General features: G+C 44.9%; 4 protein-coding genes across 6 annotated transcripts; all 4 read left to right on the forward strand.

Annotated features, from left to right (window-relative positions):
- The first annotated feature begins 123 nt into the window (after positions 1-123).
- Positions 124-9,785, forward strand: LOC101073369 (adenylate cyclase type 8-like). Of its 2 annotated transcripts, XM_011606387.2 has the most exons (25): positions 124-763; positions 1,198-1,409; positions 1,488-1,748; positions 2,016-2,201; positions 2,330-2,569; positions 2,644-2,872; positions 2,946-3,095; positions 3,165-3,295; positions 3,505-3,616; positions 3,725-3,852; positions 3,948-4,106; positions 4,179-4,413; positions 4,487-4,675; positions 4,759-4,859; positions 4,944-5,145; positions 5,232-5,333; positions 5,419-5,546; positions 5,627-5,708; positions 6,243-6,401; positions 6,488-6,634; positions 6,797-6,889; positions 6,992-7,106; positions 7,537-7,661; positions 7,729-7,827; positions 7,932-9,785. In XM_011606387.2, exons 3-25 carry the CDS (start codon positions 1,507-1,509, stop codon positions 8,112-8,114), a joined length of 3,537 nt encoding a protein of 1,178 aa, XP_011604689.1. In that variant the 5' UTR covers positions 124-763; positions 1,198-1,409; positions 1,488-1,506; the 3' UTR covers positions 8,115-9,785. The 2 variants fall into 2 exon arrangements, with proteins under 2 accessions (XP_011604689.1, XP_029696070.1); XM_029840210.1 differs by lacking the exon at positions 1,198-1,409.
- Positions 9,786-10,048: 263 nt separating this feature from the next.
- xdh (xanthine dehydrogenase) lies at positions 10,049-19,981 on the forward strand. Its single transcript, XM_003966618.3, has 35 exons — positions 10,049-10,188; positions 10,746-10,803; positions 11,629-11,725; positions 11,925-12,033; positions 12,548-12,674; positions 12,763-12,824; positions 12,942-13,034; positions 13,112-13,192; positions 13,468-13,612; positions 13,694-13,786; positions 14,079-14,230; positions 14,322-14,415; positions 14,487-14,596; positions 14,773-14,957; positions 15,029-15,191; positions 15,276-15,365; positions 15,531-15,700; positions 15,781-15,907; positions 15,994-16,113; positions 16,224-16,320; positions 16,391-16,515; positions 16,591-16,724; positions 16,795-16,882; positions 17,014-17,100; positions 17,189-17,380; positions 17,457-17,602; positions 17,698-17,779; positions 17,858-17,953; positions 18,041-18,244; positions 18,347-18,399; positions 18,473-18,587; positions 18,803-18,868; positions 18,954-19,142; positions 19,330-19,497; positions 19,621-19,981. The coding sequence occupies exons 1-35, from the start codon at positions 10,111-10,113 to the stop codon at positions 19,669-19,671; spliced, it is 4,047 nt and encodes a 1,348-aa protein (XP_003966667.2). The 5' UTR covers positions 10,049-10,110; the 3' UTR covers positions 19,672-19,981.
- A 435-nt stretch (positions 19,982-20,416) lies between these two features.
- Positions 20,417-23,259, forward strand: LOC101063953 (tetraspanin-7-like). 2 transcript variants are annotated; one of them, XM_029840492.1, is made up of 8 exons: positions 20,417-20,851; positions 21,336-21,524; positions 21,597-21,671; positions 21,756-21,851; positions 22,163-22,318; positions 22,455-22,538; positions 22,764-22,828; positions 22,926-23,259. In XM_029840492.1, exons 1-7 carry the CDS (start codon positions 20,771-20,773, stop codon positions 22,794-22,796), a joined length of 714 nt encoding a protein of 237 aa, XP_029696352.1. In that variant the 5' UTR covers positions 20,417-20,770; the 3' UTR covers positions 22,797-22,828; positions 22,926-23,259. The 2 variants fall into 2 exon arrangements, with proteins under 2 accessions (XP_029696352.1, XP_003966626.1); XM_003966577.3 differs by having other exon boundaries at positions 20,419-20,851; positions 22,757-22,828.
- A 231-nt stretch (positions 23,260-23,490) lies between these two features.
- LOC101063727 (mid1-interacting protein 1-B-like) lies at positions 23,491-25,993 on the forward strand. Its single transcript, XM_003966576.3, has 2 exons — positions 23,491-23,639; positions 24,397-25,993. Exon 2 carries the CDS (start codon positions 24,695-24,697, stop codon positions 25,136-25,138), a length of 444 nt encoding a protein of 147 aa, XP_003966625.1. The 5' UTR covers positions 23,491-23,639; positions 24,397-24,694; the 3' UTR covers positions 25,139-25,993.

Genomic DNA, 25,993 nt, shown 5'->3' on the forward strand with positions numbered 1-25,993 from the left:
TCCTTCACTTATTTTAGTCATTTAAAATTTTAAATGACTAATTCAAATGAGCTTGTGTGAGGTTTATTGAGATGAGCAAGCAGGGGGCGTTCAAGATGTTTGACTTTGACTGATCAGTCAGCTTTTAATCTGTCCGTATGCATATAATATATAAATGTTTAAAAATCCTCGAGATTTAGAGATAAAGCTCTGCAATTGTAATTTATCCACCGATTTTATTTTAAAAAAAATTATTTTTTTTTAAAATTCAGTTTACTAAACCCGTTCTATATATTTTCCTGGTTTTGTGTTGCAGAACAGTGAGTTTGTGTTTTTGTCTTTGATTGTTCTCTGTCTTAAAACACACACCTACATGAGCAGAGGGCGAGATTCTCCAATCCCATCAAGGACGCTTAATCCGCACAATTCGTGATGGGATTAACCTGCACCTCGCTCTTCTTTGCTGAGTGTTGCTGGGTTCATCTAACGTGTGTGTTTTATATCTTTATTTTTTCAGATATTTGCATGCTTTTTGATGTCCTGAACTTAAGCGTCAAATGTTTGGGGAGTTTAAGTGCTGTGAGGATGAGGAAAATTAGATGACAATGCCAGGAAACAAGAAAAATTGATGTTTGATTCAAACAAAACAGTTAAGTGTCAAAAGGAATGAAAAGTGTGATGAAATGGACCGAGACGAATCAACAAAGACACCAAAAACGGAGGCTGAATCGAAGCATTTTGGGATAATGGAGGAAGAGACAGAAAAGGTTTCTGCGTGACTGAGGTAGGAGTCAAAAGCAGAATAAAATCTGCACCACCGAGCTTCAGAAAATATAACGTGAATTACATATGTTTTGAAATGTTTTTATCAGAAGTAAAAATCTGATGTTAGCATTTACATGTTCATGAGGCAGGCTGATTTTGCTCATTTTGAATGTGGACTTGAAACTTGTCTTATGGTTCTATGACACAATTGACAACGGTTAATCTATATTTAACGTTAGCATTAAAGAATTATCACAGACTTTTTAGTTTCAGTATAAGTTACCCTAACCACTATCAGAGTCCTCTTTAGCCCCAGTTAGCATGATACAATATATGTATCTATATTTCTGTAAATACTTATGTTTGATGCTCTGGATTGTATTCATATATACAAATTACATTATTCTGTCCACTCATGTAAAAAGAAAATCAACATTATGATGTTCCCTGCAGGGTGCCGCCTGCTCATAAACATCACCATTGGACCCCGCAGGACTTTGCTGTTCCTTATTTTGCTTTGATCCCTTATGATTGTTGACCAAGCGTCTCTAATTGACTCAGTAATTGATAAGCAACATTTGTTGTCACTGATCCTTCCGGACATACCCAGTGATCTGACGTGATTGGATTAGACCTCCGACCTGCCTCTGAAGTGGAACAGCACCGTATGTTCTGGCTGTCCCGGTGTCATTTAAGTTCAGTCTGAGTCTGATGGAATTAACGTTTTCTCTCCCCGTCTGCAGGTGTCGCCTGTTGTAAATCATGGACCAAGACTACATTTTGGAGAACGGCGAGTGCAAGTTGGCGAGGCCAGGAAGTGACATCAGCCTCAGTGCAAGTTTAAGCCCCTCTGCTGGCCCCAAAAGGAAGCAGCTGCTGTGGCGAAACGCGGTGAGGCACATCATAGACCAACACAACCTGTACTCCCTGAAGCTAGCCGGAGGCCTGGGGAGAGACAGGCACCGCATTATCGTCACCGACGCTTACATCGGCGAAATGAACAGGTAGAAATAATGGAAACGCCAGTTTACGTTGCGCTTACACTGGTTTCAGGTGATGGAAGCCAAACTGTTCCCAGTAATAGAGAGTTGAAGATTTCAATGAGACAAAGTAATAGTAGTCCAAATCCAAACATTTGGACCTTGTGGAACACCACATAAAGTTGTGATTCGTTTCTATGCAGACGACAACGGTTTTTACAAAATGTTTTATTTTCAAAAACACCAGTCATTTCCATATTTTCCTCACTTGTGAGCTCCTGTCATCTGCAGGCAGATCCGGAACAAGGCGTCTCGCGCGGTATCCTGGCAGAAGCGGCGTTCCTCGACTGCGCGTATCTACCCAACGATTCCGGAGAGCCAAGCGGCATCGTGTGTGAAGCAGGACGCTGATTTCTATGAGTCATGTGGTTCGACTGTGTGGGGTGTTTTCATCCCCATGCTGCAGCATAGGTTCAAGTACATAGACACATACAACTCCAAACATGACTATTAGCAATGCTGAGCCAACATTTGAAATGCACATTAAACATAATGAATATGAGTATCACTTAAATTATGACCAAAGCCTCCTGTCACCTGCTCAGGTCCCCTGACTTGGAGCAACTGTACCAACAGTTTTCGTCCGGTCAGCGAAGGACCTCGCTGGTTGTCACCAACATGATCGACATCCTCGCCAGACTCATCATCCTTGTGCTGACGTGGCCGTCGGGCTGGGGGGGCGTGGCCTGTAACTGGCTGGCCTGCCTCTCCGTCATCCTCTGGTCAGGAATCTGCGTGCTGGTGCTGACGAGGAAGGAGGTGATGATGTCGGTGTTGTGGCTGAGGTATGTTGGGACATGTGCTTCATGATCTGGTCAGTTAGATTTGAGTGCGGGACGTCTGACTGTCTCTGTTTCAGGTACCTGTCTGTGGTCAGCTGGTTCTCTCAGATTCTGCAGGTCCTGGTCGGTGCTTTCATTTGGGCAGAGAGTGATCACTCCTGGTACGTCTGCTTCTCTCTTTTCTCCACTTACACCCTCCTGCCCCTCCCTCTGCTGTGGTCCATTGTTGCTGGGACAATCACGTCCATCTTGGACTTGGTGCTGGATGTCTTCTCTCACTACGGTGACCTCGCCATCGTCAGAAAGGTAGGTTTTAATCCTTTCTTCTTTTTTGTCTTTGTCAGTTGTCAGCTGATTCTGCTGGTTTTCACCCTCCCAGGTTTTGTCTAAGGCCCTGCTGTACCTCGCAATGAACACTGCCGGTCTCTCCATTCATTACCTGTCAGACCGAACTCAAAGACAGTCGTTCTTGGAGACCAGAAGATGTATAGAGGGGCGGGTCCGGCTGGAGAGAGAGAACCAAAGACAAGTATGAAAATAAGTCAGAAGCCCTTAGAAGAAAATCCATCTCATTTCGACATGGTTCTGTGTCCTTCAGGAACGTCTGGTGATGTCCATCCTGCCCCGTTTTCTGGTCCTGGACATGATCGGGGACATGGCCCCCATCGATGATTATCTGCTGCCTCAGCAGTTCCACAAGATTTACATCCATCACTACAAGGATGTCAGGTAAAATAACAAAACTATGTAATTTTAGAATGGGCCAAGATTACAGCCCTGAGGGATCCCACTGCAGATGAGTTCACCATACAGAAAAACACGTGACCTCTGACAGTGACGTTGTCCATCTGCTGAATGGATCCTGATAGAGATGTAGACATTTGTGTGCATTCTTTGTGATGTTTGAAATACACCATCGCCTGTGCTCTTTTTTGCAGCATCCTGTTTGCTGACATCATTGGGTTCACGTCCCTCTCGTTGATTCTTTCAGCCCAAGAGCTTGTCAGAACCCTCAACGAACTCTTCGGTCGATTTGACAGGCTGGCCGAGGTCCGGTCTCAGTGGCAACCACACCAACCTTTATACCGATTAATGTTTTTCTATTGTGGAGTTTTTGACAGTTGATTGTTGCCTGAGAGCAGACGTTTGTGTTGACAGGAGCATCGCTGTTTGCGTATTAAAATACTGGGCGACTGTTATTACTGTGTATCTGGAGTCCCGGAACCTCAAAGAGGACACGCCCGTTGCTGTGTGGACATGGGTCTCAGCATGATCAATGCCATACGGTAAAACCTCACACACACACACACACGCACACACACACACACACGCACACACACACACACAGAAGATTCTTTGTCAATACGTGGTACTTTTGCAGTTACATTCGGCGGGAAATTCAGCTGGAACTGGACATGAGGATCGGAGTGCATTCAGGTTCCGTCCTCTGTGGTGTTCTGGGCCTTCAGAAGTGGCAGTTTGACATCTGGAGTTGGGACGTGGACATTGCTAACAGTCTGGAGGCCGCGGGAGTGCCGGGGTCAGACACGCCCCTGGGTTACGTCTCCAGTTAGGTCCAGTTGGTTTGACCTTTTTGTTTTTGTTTTGTCAGGCGAGTTCATATCTCACGGGCAACTCTGGACTGTCTGGGTGGGATCTATGAAACAGAGGTGGGGCACGGCCAAGACCGTAGTGAGTTTCTACGTAAACACAACATTGACACATACCTGGTCCACCCAGTGCTGAAGAAGGAGGCGGAGCGCCCTAAAGAGAGGCGTCCCAGTTACGATGACATCACCACCTGGAGCGCCGAGCTACCGTTTGGAGATATCCTCGGAATGAACTTTGTGAGGGATCGTTAAAACGAGATGGGGGTCCCTTTGAAAAATGGCTCGATAATGTGATCTCCTTTGTCCTTAGATCCTCGCTACCTTCACAAATGGTTCTTTAACCCAGCTGCCCAATCAGATCGCAGCACAGCGGTCAGGCTTGCGGGAAGTCAACAAGAGGATCCGTCAGGCCATCGAGGTCAGAAGCAGTGAGCGAATCAGGAAGGAGCACATCACCACTTTCACTCAGGTGTTCAAGGACACCAATATGGAGGGGAAGGTAATGAGGTCCTCTCCTGTGGTGGGCGTGGCTGTGTCTGGGTCACTGGCTGCGGCTTTACTGATATTTTCTGTTTTGGCCAGTACTCCCAAATGAGAGACGAACTCTTCAAGTCGAACATTGTCTGCTCCTTTATCCTGTCGTTGCTGCTGATGGCTGTCCAGGTGTTAATCCCTGCCCCCCGGTGCGCCAATTCACCCGACTGTTCTCCCTCTTCCTCAGACAGGAGAACATTTATTGAATGACTGTTTGTAATTACATGGTCCAGGATCTTTCCCATGGTGGTCCTGGTGCTGGTCAGTGGCTGCGTTTACTCCATGCTCCTGGTGCTGACGTTGGGAGAAGAGTTTAAACGCTGCCCCCCCCCTCTTCAGTCTCTCTGCTGCTGGATTCACGAGAACGAGTTCACCAGGACTCTGGTCATGCTCACTGCAATTAGCATCAACTTCGGAATCGCCACTGTCGACATTGTGAGCCGGACAAGTTGCTAATATTAAACTGGCTAGCGTTCTGCTTCCTTCCAATCCTAATTACTTTTAAATTTCCCCCCCTCCAGTTTTGGTGCGGCTCGGCAGGTATTCACAACAATAGCAGTGACCCGTTCCTGGCTCCGCCCACCTCCACCTGGCCTGCCGTCAACATCTGCACACATCCAGAGGTGGGGTGTTCGAACCAAATCACGCTCTATGTCGATGATATGTCACTATGACTGCGGGAGAATTAACAGTCTTGACTGTGAACAGTACATGGTGCTGAGCGGGGTGGTCTCCATGGTAACCTGCGCAGTATTCCTGAGGTTGAGATGCGTGTTGAAATTGGTCATTCTTCTGCTCGCCACCATGCTGTACACCTTTCTCATAGAGACACACAGGTGACATTATTGCCTTGTTTGCATTGCATGTAGCCCATGTTTCCACACACGTTTACGCAGGTACATGTTGTCCCTCTCAGGTCTCATCAGTTGTGCACCAAGGGGATTTGTGTCATCCTCATGCTGATGTTTGTCACAGCTGTTCTCTACAACAGCAGAACGGTGAGCTCTGCACTACCCAATTCCACTCTGAATTTTGTGGTAATATTTTACCTAAAGAATCAAAGAGAAGCTCTTTGACATGTGAACCCAGTGCTAAAGATCTAGCTTTAATAATAATATTGTATATACATATATTTCAAGGGTTTTGGGTTCCAGTAAACTATTTTGCTATGACTACAAAGCTGTTTTTATCTTCTTTAAGCACAAAATATAATCTTTGACATGCGAAATTTGAGCTCTAGTGGTTGTTCTTGGAATGAGACACACAAGTTTATTGCTGAATTACCGTTGATAAAATAAAAAACAATTAGTAATATTAAACAACCATGTGTGAAGCTGATGTGCACAAGATACAACTGGTAACTTTAGAGTTCCACCAGTGTAACTTTAACTGTGTAACATTGCTTCTAATGGTTACTTTAACTGGTTTTGAATGGTTGGGTTTGAACATGATCTTCTCAACTCATTTCATGCAAAGACATTTTGAAAAAGTCACATTTAAATGGAATTGTTGGTCAATTTCATGGTATGTAGCTTGAGGCAATGGCACGTTTGGACTTCCTGTGGCGCCTCCAGGCCAGAAAGGAGGTGGAGGACATGAGGGAGCTGCGGGAGCACAACGAGTGCCTGCTGCTCAACATCCTCCCAGCCCACGTTGCCCAACACTTCCTGGAGAGGGACCGCAATAATGAGGTAGCTGCTGCCGCATGTGTGTCTGCAGCGGTGTGTGTGTGTGTGCGCGCAGTTGTGGACATTGTGTTTGTGTCTGGGCCTCACAGGAACTCTACTCTCAATCGTACGAGCGGGTCGGCGTCCTCTTCGCCTCTCTGCCAGGGTTCTCCGACTACTACGAGCAGAAAGAGGCTGCTGACCAGCACTTTGGATGTCTCCGCCTCCTCAATCACATCATCACAGACTTTGATGAGGTCTCACACACACAGACAGATGCGGAAACACAGAAACACACACATAAATAAAACCTTTAAACTTGTCGGGCGCAGTATTTTCCCACTCTTTTGTAATCTAGATGATTAAGTGAATATTTATAGAGATGAAAAGGAAATTTCTTGCTGCGTGTGTCCGTGCAGCTGCTGGATGAAAGTTATTTTCAGGACGTGGAGAAGATAAAAACGATGGGCAGTTCATATATGGCTGCCTCCGGCCTCTCTCCTGACAGACAGGTCAGTCCTCACGTCCGACTTCTTCAAACCTCAAAACCAGCATTTGGATAAATGAAGAGAACATTTTTCTCCCATTTCCTGTGGTTTTTCACTCACGTTCAGGAGTGTGAGGATGGCTGGCATCACCTCAGCGAGCTGGTTCTGTTCGCTCTGTCCATGCAGGAAACGCTCAAACACATCAACACAGACACAGGAAACAGCTTCCAGCTCCGAGTCGGTGGGTACCGTAACAGCACAGACAGGAGGGTTTCAACCAGGCTGGTCAAAGTCTAAGAAATAAAGGGGAACCACAGTTGCACATTCTTTACTTGGCATGTGTCTTGTGCTCATTCTCAATCGTAAACAAAGGGCTGTTGTGCTAATTCTAGCCTTTAGTCCCCCCCAAAATTTAACCGATTCCTTTACAGTCACCGATGAAGTAACCAGTAAATCTGTGGCCAGTAAAATGTGGCACCCATTTACCCAAAGTTGCTCTCCAGATTTGTTTTCATCCATGAAAAGGCTGTTTAGCATCTGTTAGCATCCATTAAAAATGGAGGCTGTCTGTCAAAAAACACAAAAACAAGACGACAACATGCAAAACAGCAAAATGAAGAGTTTAGTAGTGGTGAACACACCACTTCTGTCTCCTGTGGCAACATCTGCAGGCATTGCTCATGGGCCAGTCATCGCTGGCGTGATTGGAGCCACAAAACCTCAGTACGACATCTGGGGGACGACGGTGAACGTAGCGAGCCGGATGGAGAGCACGGGCGTCAGCGGTATGATCCAGGTGAGGAGGTCTGATTTGTTGGGTCTTTGCCATGTGCACGGTTACACCCCAACACTTCCCCCCTCAGGTTCCAGAGTCCACCAGCTGTATCCTGGTGGAACGAGGATTCCTTCGGCAGCTCAGAGGGAGTATTTTCGTCAAAGGCATCAGCGAACGTCATGGAAAGGTGAGGCTAACCTCGCCTTCATCCGTTAGCTTTAGCTCATGACAAATAAATGTTTTTAATTACTACAATGATGACGAGCCAGTGATGTTTCTCGAAATTTGCAGATTCGTACATTTTTTGTGAGCAGTCGGGAAGAGAGGTCTAGTTTCATGGAGCGTGGCTGTGGGCGGGGCTTCAGTCTGAAAAGGAAGACACTGGGAGCTGTGGTTTACAGCCTGATTCAGGCCCGGAAGAGGGAGAAACTGGTGGAGGAAAACGGAGGATTTCACCTGGTGGAGGCATCGTAGGCTGAGGTTCAGAGGCCAAGACGCACACGGCGCCCGAACAACACGTCCGTTTCACTAGAAAAATGACCGGCTGGAAGGTGGCGATGTTTCAGACGAATAGATTTTTATGTTTTCTTTGTAAATGTTTTCTCAATTCAGTTGGCTGACGCCTGCATAATAACAAAACAAATTGCAGTCTTAGTTTTGGTAAATTTTTATATTTTAATTTCAAATGGAATAACTTTTGCATATAAATATTAAACAATATGTTTTCAGGATGTTTTCATTTTTCATAGACATGAGGATTATTTGAGTTTAATTTACTGTTCTTGCTGATACAAAATGATCCAACATACTGCTGAAAGTGTAATAAGATCAGTTTAGACACAATTAAATACTACAGCATGTTGTACATTTTAAACTGTACTCAACAAAGTTAAGATAGATTCAAAAAGATGAGTGTAAAGAGAGCAATGGAACAAACTGATTTAAACCAGGGGTGTTTTCAGCAAAAAGTCCAGTCAAATTATCTCTGGAGAGAAAATCACATGAATGAGTGACGGGACTCTGAGCTGATTGAACAATGCCGGTGTGTGTGTGTGTGTGTGTGTGCGGGTGTGCGTGTCGCTGACCGACATTTGAATTTGTTCTGCTTTTATTCTGAAGCTCCTCATTCAGCTGAACCTGTGACTGTACAGGGCCCAATGGAGTCACATGTTGACAGTTCTAGAATCGAACAGAAACTATACAGTATTTAGAGACGTGTGTGTCTGCATCAGCGTCTGACTGGTTTGACATCCGTTACTGTAAATCATGGCTGTGTTATATTATGGCTGAACAGAGTGTACTGATAAGAATCCAGAATAATCAAAGGTCAGCGCTGCAAACTGCAGGTTCACAAGTTCAACAGTGATCTGTGAGCAGCCTCACAGATCACTGTTAGTGTTTTTCAACCCACAGGAAATTGTTAGTGTAGCATAATCGTGATGATTGTTATATATTTTTGTACATTTCTTTTCTAAGTTGCCGTACATCAGCTTGTTTTGTGATTATTGGTTTTCAAGTGAACCCACAATCAGCGCTAGCTGTGAATAATTGGCCTGCACAAGGTCGTAATCGCAGGTTTTACTCTGTGGCCAAAGGTCTGGTGGGCTGCTACCAGTCTGGTCATTCATCTTTTCCAAGAGCAAATCGATCCATAATAAAAAACAAAAACATCACTCTCCCTCCAAAAGTTGGTGAATGTTTATTTTGTCTCCACTCAAAAACACTGTGAAATGAGTGAAATTAGAACTTTGAGCTATTAAACAACCAAACCAGATTAATTTTCATATTTATCTCTATCAAATGTAATGATAACACTGTAATCGCCAACCTATTAAATCACATTACAAATATTTGCTGTTACATTTATCGGTTTGCATCTCACAACAAAGTTGTTGGTTTACAGATGAGAGGAAGGTTGTTTTGAGTCTTTCGGGGTCATTAACCCTGACTTTGTTGTTGCTCTTATCTTAATGGCCTCTTCATGTGTGATGAACAGTATATCCATGTCCTTTATGCACCGCTGACGTTTACTTCTTAGTGAGGAAGAAATCGAGCTGGCTGATGATAAGCTAGTGTTTTTAACTTCAAGCCGCCTGTGAGAGCACTTGTGAATATGAATCAAAGTATATCTATTAACAGTAATCTGATTACTGCCTTTGGTGAAACAAAGGTGGTCTGAGGGTGCAGATTTGGTGGGTGGGGGGCTCAGTTCATGTTCTTGTTTTTATATAGTTTATATTTCATGTACAAATGACCTTCAATTTATGTTGTCATTTATGTCATTAATTGTGGATCAAAGTATTTAAGAATACTTTAATCCGCTGATTTTGTGATGCTTTGCCGCTCTGATGGGAACATTCCTTAAGATCCAGCGGCTGGTCCCGCCCCTGCGCGGAGGCTCCAGCCTGTCAGCTACAGGACTCAGCATTAATGTGTGAGGACGCACGGAGGACGCACCACACGCAGCAGGATGGCCGACAGTCCACCGACCCGCGGCAGCTCTGGGTCAGGGTCCGACCCGCTCATCTTCTTCGTTAACGGGAAGAAGGTAAAAATGATTCTACAGTAAAATAAAGGCAGTGTTTCTAATTGTTTTTTTGATTATATGATCTTAATCTCATGATTCAAGTGTGGATTAAATTTTACACACAGTTTTGTTTGTGATTAAATTCAGTTTGAGAATTAAAAAAAGAAAAATGTGTACAGTTGGCCAGCAGCAGATCTTTGCCCACTCATTTAAAAATCAATAATCCAAACGTCATATATGGAAGATAACTGAATTATAACTATTCCACGCTTTCAACTCATGTGAGAGTTGTGAAGACAACACTTGTGTTCTAAAACCTTCTGCTACTGTGTCAATATTTGTCCATAGTTGTTACTCGGTACTCATCTTCAGTGTGTAGTCATCAATAAACTGTCAGTAATGATTATCTACAGTACAAATATGTAACATATGAAAAAAAAAACCCAAGCTTGACTTTTCTCAGATTTAAAATGAGCCAACCTACAGTTAATGGTTTACTTCTGCAGTTTATTCCCCACCTGAAGCAGAACAGCCACAAAAACCTTCACGTTTTCTTTATTTTAACCTTTTTGTTGCAGATTATTGAGAAAAATGTGGATCCTGAGATGACCCTGCTGACATACCTGAGGAGAAAATGTGAGCTCACCTGCATTTTTTAAATGCCAATATATAAAGCAATTCAGATTTTTTTCTAAAATGAATTCAAAGCAAAGATGAAGAGAAAAGTAGCCAACTGTAGGCCCTTATCTGAATATTTTACCTCCTCTTTATCTCCGAAGTTCTTGGGAAAGTGACTGGACCACCTATAGAACAACAGTCTGACATGTTTTAGAGCTCATCACAGCACAGGAGCAGCACTTGCTAAATTCCCAGTCATCTCAGAGCTTCAGAGAAAGGACGGGTTCCTGTACTGGTTCTCATGCTCTGACACATCAGACTGGAGGATGTCACGTGGGAATAAACTGATTGAGGTCAGATTTATCAGATGGGTCCCAGTTTGGTCATGTTGTTGGTCGCGCCTCCTCCTGCAGTCGGTTATTTAGGGAGTTCCACAACTTCGGACTTGCCTTAATTATCTTAATTTTTTCTGTTTTAGACCAAATGGAGGTGATTATGTTTCGGTCCTCAACTCCTCAGGAGCAGATTAGCTGACCACATGATGTCAGGTGTATTGTCTGTTAATAGTTATTCACAGGAAGCATCTGGTGACGAAAGAAAACAAAGTTTATTCTCTTGAAACAAGGAGACGAGTCGAAGGTTGCGCGGAGCTTTCTCCTCTATGCTATGTTGGAACTATCAGAGGACCTTGGTGGACTGATGAATAGAATATTTTCCATTGTTATTCAAGCAGTTCATAGCATACGTGTATCTTTTCAGCTGTCTTTCACAGCCCGTTATCGTCCACCAATCAAGAGATGAGTGTGTATGTGTGTGTGTGTGTGTGTGTGTGTGTGTGTTCAGTGGGATTAACAGGAACCAAGTTAGGCTGTGCTGAAGGTGGATGTGGAGCCTGCACTGTCATGCTGTCCAGATACCTTCCACCAACCCAACAGCTACTGTATCCTTCAACAAAGCATGGCCCAATACCTGTGTGTGTGTGTTTGAGAGAGAGAAAATATGTGTGTGTGCCCTGATGAGCCGTCACACGTCATGTGTTGTCATCTGACCTCTCGTTCCTGTCAAGACTGGAAACTGATTTCACGTCTGACACATGAACGTGCTGTGATCAGCTTCATGGTCTTTAACTCCGGTTCCAGTCACTATGCCGTTAACGCCTGCCTCGCACCAGTCTGTTCGCTGCACATGGTTGCCGTGACAACCGTGGAGGGAATCGGCAGTGTGGCCAAAAAACTCCACCCAGTACAGGTAACCATAGTTTAGTAAAGGCAATGGGGGGCGGTTGGGACAGGTTTCTAGTTCTTGTCAAAACTAGCTGGTGCTGAATCTTGCACTCTGCACTGTTAATGGATATGGAAACAGGGCTGCCCCTCACTGTACAGTAGGTTAAACACTCACTGTGTGTACTGCAGCCCGTTTACATGTTGAGTGATTAGTGCACTATTGTGTGATTGATGTTTACTGCTGGACACGATGGGCATCATTAAGTGCAAGGCAAAGTTATCGACATGTGTAATCTAGCACCAAGCATGACATCACCATAAATACCAAAACTTATTTTCACTTTGGTGATTTCTATGAATTGATATAGCTATCTTGATCATTTTGGTTTGGGACATCCCTATATCAGATCTATTATATATCTAATATGGATGATAACATCAGCAGGAATGTGTCTCGACGTTCTGGTCAGCTGCTTCTTGGTGTATTATTCTGTGGTGCATACATGGTGCCACTGATGACAGTGACAAATGTGTTTCAGGAGCGAATTGCGAAGGCTCACGGCTCCCAATGTGGTTTCTGTACTCCGGGGATCGTCATGTCCATGTATGCGCTGCTGAGGAACAACCCCACCCCCCAAATGTCCGAGGTGGAGGAGGCCTTCCACGGTACTCCCAGACAGTGGCATCTGCTAATCAGTGTCGGCAACGACACATTACAACAAAAGCAATGTTGTGTTTTTATTTTCCGTTTCAGGAAATCTGTGTCGTTGCACCGGCTACAGACCCATCCTGGAGGGGTTCAAGACTTTCACTGTGGTCAGTCATTAGCCACAAAAACTGACCAGTTTGATGCTGAACTGGCAGTTTTGTGTCTGAAATGTTTAAAAGTGAAGACAAACCTCACATGCAAATAACACCATTTTTATCCTCCAGGAGGGCGGATGCTGTGGAGGCCGGGGCCTGGGCAACGGCTGCTGTCTGGCTAATGGGAACGGAGACGAGAAGAGCCCGGACAGTCTCACTGATGTACATCAACTTTTTTACCACCTGTTTTCATACACGTTTCATCGGTTTCACCATGATTTGTTGATTATGATTTTCAGGAAGTCACATCTTTATTCAGCGCAGATGACTTTGCACCAATTGACCCCACGCAGGAAGTCATTTTCCCTCCAGAACTAATGGTAAACAACAAATTCCACTGAGCATCGAGACATCACCAAGGTCCAGTCCTAAAATGTTAAAGTCTTTTGATTTAAAACTGTCGTGTAAACGAAGAAATCATCGGCATATAATATCATCAAAGCAGCACATCCGGACGACTGATCTGATCTTCCATGGATGATTTCGTTTCATGCCACACGAGTCACACTAAAGTAGATTCCACATGACTGCAAAAGCCAATTCCACAGAAGCATTTGACCTTTGTGGGGGTCTTAAATCTCCTTTCTCCCTTTAGTCTCTGACAAAGAACAAAAAGCCAGGTTCTCTGTGTTTTCGTGGTGAGCGGACCATGTGGCTGCAGCCCAACACTTTAGACGAATTTCTTCAGCTGAAATGGGAGCATCCAAACGCCCGAGTGGTGGTGGGAAACACCGAAGTGGGTCAGTCTTTCTTTCACATGTATGCAGATCAAGATTCTACCAATCACTTTGGTGTTGTCTTACTGATTTGTCTACTTTCAGGTATTGAAATAAAGTTTAAAAACATGGTGTACCCAGTTATTTTAGCACCAAACAACATTCCTGAACTCAACATGGTGACACAAACTGAGGACGGTAAGTGTCGCTAACACTGCAACAACTCAAATAGCTTTTGTGCTGTCATGGTAACACCGAGGATCGGAAACCGGTAGCAAATCGGTAGACTTGATCCTTGCTTTTATTTTTATTTTTATTGAAAAGAAACACTGACGAGCTGGTGTTGCGTGCGTCCTAAGATCAAAGAACCGTTTTGTACCTTAGTGCTCCCTTTGTTGCTCAAGCAGCTGTCGCTACGTCGCTGTGTGCAAACTCTCACAAATACACAGCTGAGAATCAACATCAGGAGCTATTATTTCTCTGGGTTTAGGTGTTGTGTTTGGCGCGGCGTGCACTCTGAGCCACATGGGAGCAGTGCTTAAAGACAAGGTGGAGACGCTTCCTCCTCATCAAACTGAAGTCTTCCTCGCTGTCCTGGAACAATTGCGCTGGTTTGCCGGGCTGCAGATACGCAATGTAGCAGTGAGTTCATTTACATACTGAAACAGAGGTGTGTGTGAGTGTGTGTGGTGCAACCAGAATGTTCTGGATTTTTATTTTTGTGTGTCATCAGGCTGTTGGTGGAAACATCATGACAGCCAGCCCCATCTCAGATCTCAACCCTGTTTTCATGGCAGCAGGCTGCAAACTTACACTGATGGATAAGGGTAATACTGTACACACTCACACATTGACACGCGCACACACCCTCTCTAAATTTTGTGTTTCTACGTGTCAGACGGTGCTCGGATGGTTAAGATGGATGAAGGATTCTTCACCGGTTACAGGAAGACAATTGTAAAACCGCAGGAAGTCCTGCTGTCCATTGAGATCCCCTACAGCAAAAAGGTAAATGACCACGATTATTACAGAATTTAGCGTAATTTAGTGACCTTGTGCCAGGATACAGTCACTGTTTTATCATTTATTGGCCTGATTACAGAAGGCAGAAATCTGAGACAGACCCAGGATCCAGCTGGGTGCATTTCTGCCTTGACTGGGTGTAAACATTTCTCTTTTCTCAGACTCAGTTCTTCTCAGCCTTCAAACAATCACCTCGCAGGGAAGATGACATCAGCACCGTCACAGCTGCCATGACTGTTACCTTTACTCCTGGTACCAACATCGTTGAGGACCTGAAGCTTAGCTACGGCGGGATGGCGGCAACCACTGTGATGGCTGTGCAGACAGTAAACAAGCTGGTGGGAAGGTAAAGGAGCTCATTCCACAGTGGTTGCAAAGAAAGATGAAGCAATTGAACAATGTCCCAATATTGTCCAGGTGTTGGGGAGAAGAGCTTTTACAGGAGGCATGTTCCTCGTTGGCTGAGGAGATGGTCCTGGACCCATCCGCGCCGGGAGGCATGGTGACCTACCGGCGAACCCTGACCCTGAGCCTGTTCTACAAGTTCTACCTGACAGTGCTGCAGAAGCTCAGAGAACAGGTTTGCAAATGATGACCAACACAATCAACACTTTTTACACGTTTTATGAGAGAGGGAATGTTATTGGCTTTTTTTATGGGTCAGGGCGTGAATGTGGAGGAAGTCCCATCAGACTGTCTGAGCGCCACAGAGGTTTACCACCCAGAGACACCCTCCAGTGTGCAGTTGTACCAGGTTCTAAACACACACGAACACACACACACACATGCACGCACACACAGAAGTGTATTAGTATCATTACTGCTCCTTACAAATATTACACTCCTGTAAATAATATGATACTTAAAGCCAGATTATCAAACAGGCTCGATAAGTGTGCTAATGTCTCTTGTTCTCTAGGCAGTGCCCGAGGGGCAGAACGTGGATGACATGGTGGGCCGTCCCATGATGCACCTCTCTGCTCTGAAGCAGGCGACAGGCGAGGCGGTTTACTGCGATGATGTGCCCTTGTATGAGAACGAGCTCTACGCGGCTCTCATCACGAGCAGCAAAGCACACGCAAACATTCTGTAAGAGATACACCTGAGACACACCCCCAACAATCGCACAATAACACATGGCTATTGCAGCCAACATATGTTTGTGACAGCTCAGTAGATACGGCTGCAGCAGAGAAGATGCCCGGCGTGGTCTGCTGCTTGTTTGTCGATGACATCCCCGGCAGTAACGCCACAGGACCCATTTGGCATGATGCGACTGTCTTCGCGGATCGCCAGGTGCATGTTTACTTCCCTTCCTCTGTGAAATCAGATGAGTTTGTTCACTCCTCATTAGGGATGGTGACATCTCCTTCCGTCTGCAGGTAACGTGTGTGGGTCATATCATCGGTGTGGTGGTGGCGGACACGCAGCTACACGCTCAAAGAGCTGCCAAAGCCGTTAGCATCCAGTATGAGGAGCTCCCACCCATCATCACTATCCAGGTGAGTCACCTGTGTATTGGCCTGGCACAAAAATGTGTGAATGTGGAAGGAAAAAAGTTTCTCGGAAGTCACATGACCAAGTTCGGAAATGTTTACTGTCGTATTCACAGGAGGCCATCGCTGCCGAGAGCTTTTACCAGCCAATAAGAAGCATCCAAAATGGAGACCTGGAAGTGGGATTTAAGCAAGCAGACCACATAATAGAAGGTTTGTCAATTTCTGTGTGAAGTTTCCTCCAGATTTTAGCATATTGTTTATCTTGGTTTGTTATTGACAGGTGAAATCCACATTGGGGGTCAGGAACATTTCTACTTGGAGTCCAATGTCACGCTGGCTGTGCCCCGAGGAGAGGACGGCGAGATGGAGCTCTTTGTTTCCACCCAGAATGCTTATGAAACGCAGGTAAAATCACTTCCAAAACGCAGCCATCAGCATATTGAAACTTGGGTAACTGACGGTAACGTGTCTCTGTTTCAGTGCCTGGTGGCGAAGGTCTTGGGTGTCCCAAGCAACAGGGTGGTTGTCCGGGTCAAGAGGATGGGTGGCGGCTTTGGAGGGAAGGAGAGCCGGACCACTGTACTGTCCACTGTTGTCGCCGTGGCAGCAGACAAGTATATCCGACACTCAATTGTCTCCTTTTAGAGTCTCCTCAGAGTTCTAGAGTTTCCCTGCTTGTGCCAGGTTGAAGAGGCCTGTGAGGTGCATGCTGGACAGAGACGAGGACATGCTGATCACTGGAGGGAGACACCCCTTCTATGGAAAATACAAGGTAGGAGCTTTCCCCCTGCTGGATGAGCACAAGTAGTGCTGACACAAGCTGAAGTGGAGACGACAGAAGTTCAGCATAATCTCCCACTATTGACTCAAAATGTTCTATTTTCTGATTTATTTCCACCCCAGGTGGGTTTTCTCAGCAGCGGGAAGGTCGTGGCTCTGGATGTGACGTACTACTCTAACGCTGGAAACTCCCTGGACCTCTCCCTGTCGGTCAGCATCATTCTTACATCTCTGGATCGTGCGCTCACATTGTTTACAGAAGGCGTCCTGATGCTATTTCCTGCCTACCTGTGGTCAGATCATGGAACGCGCTCTGTTCCACATGGAAAACGCTTACTATGTGCCGAATGTGCGTGGCCGCGGTTTCCTGTGCTACACCCACCTGCCATCCAACACGGCCTTTAGGGGATTCGGGGGACCACAAGCCATGATGGTGGCCGAGAACTGGATAACGGATATAGCTCACACGCTGGGAAAACCAGCCGAGGAGGTAGGAAGTCTGACCAGGAAGTGACCAAACTCCCCAGTGTTTGTGGGCTATGGCTGACCATGCTGAGGTTCTGTAGATACGTCGACTGAACCTGTACAGGAAAGGAGATACGACACCGTACAACCAGATCCTGGATCAAGTGACTTTGGACCGGTGCTGGGATGAGTGCCTCTTTCGCTCTAAATACGAGGAACGCCGAGCTGCCATCGACATCTACAACAGGTAAAAAGGAACAGAAGAAAACAGTGAAGGGTGAAGTTTACATTTACAATTTGAGAAAGGAGAGAAGGTGCATGAGAATGAATTTCTGCTGTCAGGCAGAACCGCTGGACCAAACGAGGCCTCGCCATCATCCCAACAAAGTTTGGCATCGCCTTCTCCGCCCTCTTCCTCAACCAGGTCTGAACAAAGCGTTCTGCCAAGCATAAATGCGTCCAGTCTTGTGGTTCTTACTTCAGGTCTCTCTTTGTTCTACAGGCTGGAGCTCTGGTTCACATCTACACGGATGGTTCGGTTCTTCTGACCCACGGTGGGGCAGAAATGGGACAAGGCCTCCACACTAAAATGGTTCAGGTGCCACCAACTCACCACCAAAAGCCCAGACACTGACCCCAGGGGGCCTCCCATGTGGAACTGAACTTAATGTGTTTGTTTCTCCAGGTTGCCAGTCGGGTTCTTGACATTCCCTGTTCAAAGATTCACATTTCTGAGACAAGTACCAACACAGTCGCCAACACCAGTGCCACCTCCGCCTCTGCCTCCTCTGACCTGAACGGCGCCGCGGTCCAAAACGCATGTGAGATCCTCATGAAGCGTTTAGGACCATACAAGAGTAAGAACCCAGAAGGATCCTGGGAAAACTGGGTGAGCGTCACATGGATGACATAAAAGTTATCTTTGTGGGAGAAGAAGTGAGCCCCAAAAACATGTAATTCTGATGTATTTATTGACTGGTTCGTTCCTCAGGTGAAAGCAGCCTACTTCGACAGAGTAAACCTGAGCGCAAACGGGTTTTACAAGTGAGTGATATTCTGATGCTGATAATAAAGTCCACATCAGAGTTTAACGGCTCGGCCTGTTATTTTATTTCAGGACTCCTGATCTCGGTTACTATTTTGATTCAAACTCAGGCCGAGCATTTAACTACTTCTGCTACGGAGTGGCCTGTTCAGAGGTGGAGATCGACTGTCTGACTGGAGCTCACAAGGTGTGTAGAGGTTATTTTATTTACCAATGTTAGTTTAGATGTTAGTATTAATGTTGTTTAGTGGGTTCTTAATGCCATTTAGCACTGTTAGTTACTAAATATTAACATCAATTTGACATCTTTGTTATATTTTTCTATTCTGATGACACCATCCTATAAAGATAACTGCAGGATGTCTAGAGTGTTTTATAATAAAAATTATATTCGTGTTCTAGAATCTGAGTACCACCATAGTGATGGATGTGGGTCATAGCATCAACCCAGCCATTGACATCGGACAGGTAAGTGAGTCAGTCAGTGAGGAAATCAGTCGCCGTATGAGCCTGTGAATCTGGCGCCTCCATCAGGTCTTGTCCTTGTCTGCAGGTGGAGGGAGGATTCATGCAGGGTCTGGGTCTCTTCACCCTGGAAGAGCTTCATTACTCTCCTCAGGGTGTCCTACTCACTCGTGGTCCTGGTTCATACAAGATTCCAGCCTTTGGCGACATTCCCACCAATCTGACGGTCTCGCTGCTGCGGGATGCTCCAAATGACAAGGCCATTTTCTCTTCAAAGGTATCATTGCTGTTAATATTTCAGATGTTCTTCATAGCCGCGACATGCTAGCATAGGATAGGATAGGACAGGAATTTGTTTATCAGGGACAATGCACAAAAACATTAATCTTCTGGGACAAGAAAATAAGTCTTGTGCCAGGTTATACCCATGTGTAGCTATATGTATATAACATATATCTCCTCAGGCGGTGGGCGAGCCGCCTCTCTTCCTAGCAGCGTCCATCTTCTACGCCATTAAAGATGCCATCACTGCTGTCAGGAAGGAATCTGGTCTGAAAGGTCCCTTCCGCCTGGACAGTCCTGCTTCTGCTGAGAGGATCCGCAATGCCTGCGTTGACAATTTCACCAAACTGGTAGGAAACGAAGCCCTGGATCTGGATCTGCTTGCTCGATAAACTTTGACCTCATTAGACATCACAACATTCTGTTTAAAAAAAAAAAAAGCAAAAAAAACACCAGTTTTTCTTCTGTTTCAGTGTCCTCCAGCAGAACCGGGCAGCTTCACCCCCTGGTCTGTCAGAGTCTAGAACATCATCGTGGGGAGGAACAAAAACTCTTTTAATGTTCTGTGAAAATGTTGAAACTACAAAACCAGTTGAAGCCACCATCTGGCCCCCTGAATGTGGACCATGGTTCCATCAGCTGTAACTCAGATTGTAACAATTGGCGGTTCAAGCTTAATATGTAGTAAATGTGAGAAAACCTACATGAAGGTACTAGAAATTCTGCAATTTTCAAATGAGCTTCACATGAATATCACTGACAAATGGAATATTGACCATTACAAAGTGCTCTAATATTCTGTTGTAATATTGAAATAAACTTTTAGCCACACAATGCTGGACTTTCTATTAAAATTACTAAATATTACCTGAGCAATGCATTTTAACCCTAACATGAACACATTTACAACAACAACAAAGCAAGCTGGCTATTAATGTTAGCACACCAGTTACACAGATATTTGCTAATTAGCATGATCAAACTAAATTAAAATTAATGGCAATATAATTCAGATATTGAGCATATGTTGAGAGTTACTGCTATACTTTTCCCTTTTTTTCTCGTTAATTTAGCCACTGCAGTATAATGAAATAAATATAATACTACTACTACGGCCCTAAATATTGCAGCGATGTAGCATGAGTCAGCTTCAGGGGCAATGGCTGATGGGTAAGTGGGTGGTTAGCAGTGAGGTGTGATAGCGGGCCGGGCTGTCCGCTGACCACCTGTGTGTTAATTGTGTGGTCATGGTGTGAAGTATGTGTCACATGTTTCCTCCATCTGGCCTCAGATTGAAACTGCATTTGCCCACGCTGGAAAGCTGAATTTTAGCTTTGCTCTTTTCTTTCTGTCCGGAGATCAAAGCTGAATTTGATCTGCTGGCAAGTCTTTTGTTTTTTCATCTTTCATCATTTCTTCAAACCAGTTTTTAATCTTCTGTTTGGACTACTGTTCATTATTGGTGGGATTTTTATCTGTTTTGCAGTTCAGACGTTGCTTCATTTAATGCTAACGGAGTTTTAGACTGGGGGGCAGAAAGATCGGGATATAAAAGAGGGCGAGAGACTTCGGAAATCCACAGAGAGGGGGAGAGAGAGAGAAAGAGATAGGTTCAGTTGGATTATGGCTCCCAGGAGGATGGAATCCAAACCAGTGATCCTTTGCCTGAAGACAGTGCTGCTGCTCTACTCTTTTGTCTTTTGGGTGAGAAACGCACATTATTATCTAGATTTATGTACTTTGAAAAAACTATCTTCATTTAAACTGAATTTGTGACTGTTTCAGTTGATCAACACATTTAAAGATCTTCCAATTTGGATTTTCTGCATCTTCTGCTTACATTTCTGTCATATTTGATGATAAAAGAATGTTTCATTAACTCAATAATCTGACAAAGATCTCAAATGGCCTCTAAAGACAAAAGAGAACAAACCCGACAATTATTCGAATGGATAATTATCGGGACCTATTTCTTATGTTGTACATGCTGAGGTCAGAGGTGAAGTGGAAGTTTTGATAATTGTCTGATCTCTGAGGAATGAGAAGGAGGAGGCTGAAACTGTGACATACAGGTGATAATGACGATCTATAAATATGACCGTAAGCCTGAAATATGACGGGAACTTGATCAACGGGGGCGTACGGCGCCACTGACTGCAGCCTGACCTGAAGCCCCTCCCCCTCTCAGGTGACAGGTGTGGTCTTGTTGTCGGTGGGTTTATGGTGGAAGTTTATGTTGGGCCCCTACATGCTGTTGATTTCCAACAGTCCCTCCAACGGCCCATATGTCCTCATCGGTACCGGCGTGGCCATCGTTCTGTTTGGACTCTTTGGGTGTTTCGCCACCTGCAAAGGTCGACCCTGGATGTTGAAACTGGTGCGTTTCCGTGATTTCAGCAACAGGTGCGCTCGAGGAGGTGACTGATATCCGACTCTTTATTCTCTGCAGTACGCCGTGTTTCTGGCTCTGGTCTTCATGATGGAACTCATCGCCGGAATCTCTGGGTTCATTTTTCGTCACGAGGTGACAGCAAAAACAGCAAAAAGAAATACACAGCACTGTCGCCTTGACAACACGCTGCATTCATGCCCGTCGGTGTGTGTTCAGATTAAAGGGACCTTCCTCATGACGTACAATGAGGCAGTGATGAGCTACGACGGACTTGATGACAGGAGTCTGGCTGTGGACGGCATCCAGCGCAGAGTTCGTGTCGGCCCCTTCCTTAGTTTAAAACAGATGATTTGATTGATTTTGATTAAAACCCCTGGATTACGTTGGAGTTTGTGATTTAACTACTTAATCTAACCTCCTAACTACTTTACTGAACTTTCATTTATTGAATTTCTGTCTCGCAGTTAATATGTGGCATTCCTCAGGGTTCTATTCTTGGCCCATTATATTTTAATCAGGACATTTACATCATAAGCAACCTCGAGGATTTTAGATTTCTTTTAGGATTATTTAGGGTTAAATTGGCCTTTGCAGCCTGCTCAGTGTTGGTGTTTGTGTCGTAGTTACGCTGCTGTGGGGTTCAGAACTACACCAGCTGGTTCAACAGTGTGCATTTTCCAGCCAGTGGGATTCCTGCTAGCTGCTGCATTAGCCTCTCCGACTGCAGCTTCGCTGACCTGAAGAACTCAACTCTGGCAGCTCGTAAAGTCCACAAACAGGTCACACATTATGACTCACTGTAACTGTTATGTTCGAATTTTAAACTCAGCATAGCTTCTGTGATTGGATGTTCACTTTGGTCATTATTACAACTGTGATGATTTCAACATATGAGTGGGTTCTTAATGCCTGCAGGGCTGCTATGAGCTGGTGACGTCCTTCATCGAGAGGAACATGGGAATTGTTGCCGGAATTACTTTTGGTATCGCTTTCTCTCAGGTACAAAACATTCGAAATGCTTTTTTTCAGTCAGAAAAATTCCTCCTCCGTGATTCAGTTCAGGAACTGTTTTATTTGTGAGGGATAAACCAGGAGGACAGAAACAAGTATGCTTGGTAAAAACAGATTTTATTGCAGGAAAAGTGATCTAAAAACATCAGATTTTGCTGAATTCAGTTTAGTTCCTCTTCTCTTTAAACATGAGTGTCACATTTCAGCTGATAGGACTGTCACTGGCCTGCTGTTTGTCTCGCTTGATCCACGCCAACCAGTATGAGATGGTTTGACAGGTAAAACACACACACACACACACACACACACACACACACACACACACACACACACACACACACTTATTTGTTTTCATCGTTCATTTTTCTTTTTCAGGAAAACAAGAAAGCTTCATCTCACTGCGACAACCTGGAACGATTCAGCATGTTACTCCTGAACATTTTTTAAAGTCCTTCAGCGCCCTCTGACCTCTCTTTGTTTTTTTGTTTGTTTTTTTGTGAAAACATTTTAAAAAACAAAAGTTTTCATACATCGTAACTAAAATGTAATGAGTACAAACAACCGAGAGAGGGCGGCATTTCATAAGGCAGAGAAAAGATTGCTGTCATCGCCTGTCGGAAATTTGTCGACACACAACTTTTGCTCTGTGTAAACTGTCGTATTTTGATTTATAATTAGAACAAATACAATAAATGACATTTAAACAGTATTGAAAAGTCAAGACTCTCAGAAATCAAATGATAATAAACATTACATGAAAGTTTCTTAGTAGTTGCTCAGGAAATACATCAAAGTGTACCAGAAGTGAAACTAAAACTCACATATTTTTTTCAGATTTGATTAATTTGCTGTTTTCTCCTCCCACTGAGGGAGGAAATGCGTACCGGGCGATGTGGGCGGGGTTAAGAATGTCATGAGGTTTTTCCGGCCAGTGATTGGCTGGCTCGGACTGTTTGACAGTCTCCGCCCCGCCCCTAAGCCAACATCCTTCTGCTTCGTGTTCCTGGTACCATCAAATCTGCAGCCGAGCCGAGGTTCTCCGAACACTTTAACGGGCTGAAGCAGCTCCTCCACCCCGGCGGACAGACGGTGAGGTCCCTGACCGTCTCGGTTGGGATGAGCGGGTAGCGCAGCTCATGGTACCCGCAGCTGGCTCAGCGAAAGCTGGAACAATAACCGTTTGGTCTCGGCCGCGCTTTCTTTGCGTTTTAGTTTAATTCCTTCAGATTGTAAGTTAACGATCGCCGTTTAAACTTCACAGATGTCCCCATTTCTCAAGCTACTTTCGGTCTCAACGTCGTATAGAAGCAGCGTTGTAATTTCCCTCTGTTTTAGCTTTTGTTGGGTCAACGATAAACGGGAGAACGGGGTTTTATCCCGGCTACAATCCACGGTTTGTTAAGTTCTGCTCTCAAACGTGTTGTTTTATGACTGTTAATTGTTTCCTTTTGGGGAAAATCGGAGCGCAAGAGTCCAAACGTGCGTCGCATCCTCCTCGTGAAACAGCCCGGCTGTTAGCTTAAAAGCTAATAGTAAGTCCGAGCTTCCACAAATTCAGACATTTTATTGCAACCAATGTGAAACTGTTGTTGCAATAAAGGACCTGAGATCGCATGGATGCAGTCTCCGTACTCCCAGCAGCCTCAGTTCTTGCGCTCGTTGTTTTAAGGTGGATTTTAGCCTGCTGGTGCTAGCTGGAAACGCCTCAAAACACTTCCTGATTGTTGTTTTTCTGGCTTTGCTGTGTGAGGATGCAGCCCATCAGTCAAAGTCAGTGTTTTTTGGTCCTGTTGGAGCTCTGAGCATGACGGCAAGATGTCTCTTTTCCTGCACGTTGTGATTTTAGGTGCTATCCGAGCTCAGGAGGTGGAGAACCAGGCTGATGACCTGCAGCAGGAGCCGCCCTCCCTCCTCAAACCCAGAGAGAAGCCTTCAGGTTAAAACTACAGACTCTTTCATCAGAGATCTCTCGCCCTGATTGCATTAGTTTAACCTGGACCGCCACCTGGAGCTCAGAACCCTGTTAATGCCTGAGCGAGGACATGGCTGTGGTCACATAATAATCCTCTCAAGACTATTACGGAGCTAAGTTTGGCTTCAGCTGTGACAGACGTAACGAAATACTTTGCAGCTCATCGCACGCCATGATGCAAATATCTGAATCCTACAATCAGAAGAAGTCCCTCTTCAACGCCATGAACCGCTTCATTTTTGCTGTCAACAACATGGACCAGACCGTGATGGTGCCCAGCATGCTCCGGGATGTCCCATTGGAAGACACGCAGGATGTCAAGAGCGCTAATGGCAACAACACGGCGTATTTTCACCCGGATGGGGACATGTACAGCTCGTATGTTTTGCTCAAGTCCATCCGCAACGACATCGAGTGGGGCGTCCTGCAGGCTGAGGAGCGACGGAAGGAGAACGGGGGGGACACCAAGGCGTCCAGGCCAGAGGCAGAGGAAGATGATCTGGAGAAGCAGCTTCACTTCCACCTGAACGGACTCCACGCGGTTCTGTCCAAACTCACGAGAAAGGCCAACACACTGACGACCCGCTACAAAGAAGAGATCGGCTGCAGGAACTGACGAATACTTTCGCTCATATCAGAAAAAGCTCTGTCTCAGTTTGTCCGTTCAGTTTTAAGCCACGTCCAAGGTTTGGTTGATTGATTTATAGATGGTTTTTCACCCTGAACAGCTGAAATTTATTCAGACAGTTTGTGGAATTATTCAATTTCATGCAAAACATTTATTTCACCAAATGTAAAAAGTTGGAATAAATCAGCTGTGCATTGATCATTTAGGATTTGATGATACATTGATTGTCGATAGATGAACTGGAGGTGGACCCTGAGGGACGCCGGATCATCAGTCCTTTATAGGCACAATAAACTGAACGCATCTCATCCCGTGGCAGGTTTTCCAAATGCAAGAAGTTGTTTGTCCGATACAAGAAGTATCAAAAGTTTGTCAGACCTGATAGAAAATAATCAAAACCAAAAAAAATACAATTTATATAATAAGCTAAAGAGGTAAAAGGAAAATTGTGATGCTGAGGATGTTTGATTTTCTATGTCCTGTTTTCTGCTGTTCATTTCTGAACGTGTTCAAATGAGACTTTTGGGGGGGGAAAAAGGTTTTTTTGTTTTTTTAAAGGGTGAACCCAACCTGCGTGCAAATATAAATATATCGATGAAACGTTGAGGTAAAAATCCAGCAGCATGATAAGAATTTCCCACGCGGGTCCAAACGTACAGAACCAACACGTTTGCTCCTGGCAGTTTGGGTGCTGATGCTTTTAACCCTCAGGGGGAAACAATCTTTCAAATAAAACTTTTCTCTCGGTTCAAATGTCAAAACCAGTGTGGTGGGTTTGGAAAATGTAAACTGCCTCGTTTTGTAAAGTTCACTGTTATGAGTAAAAAAAAAAACGAACCTAAA

The sequence above is a fragment of the Takifugu rubripes genome, chromosome 8, assembly GCF_901000725.2.
Source record: "Takifugu rubripes chromosome 8, fTakRub1.2, whole genome shotgun sequence".
In the NCBI taxonomy this organism is placed as follows: domain Eukaryota; kingdom Metazoa; phylum Chordata; class Actinopteri; order Tetraodontiformes; family Tetraodontidae; genus Takifugu; species Takifugu rubripes.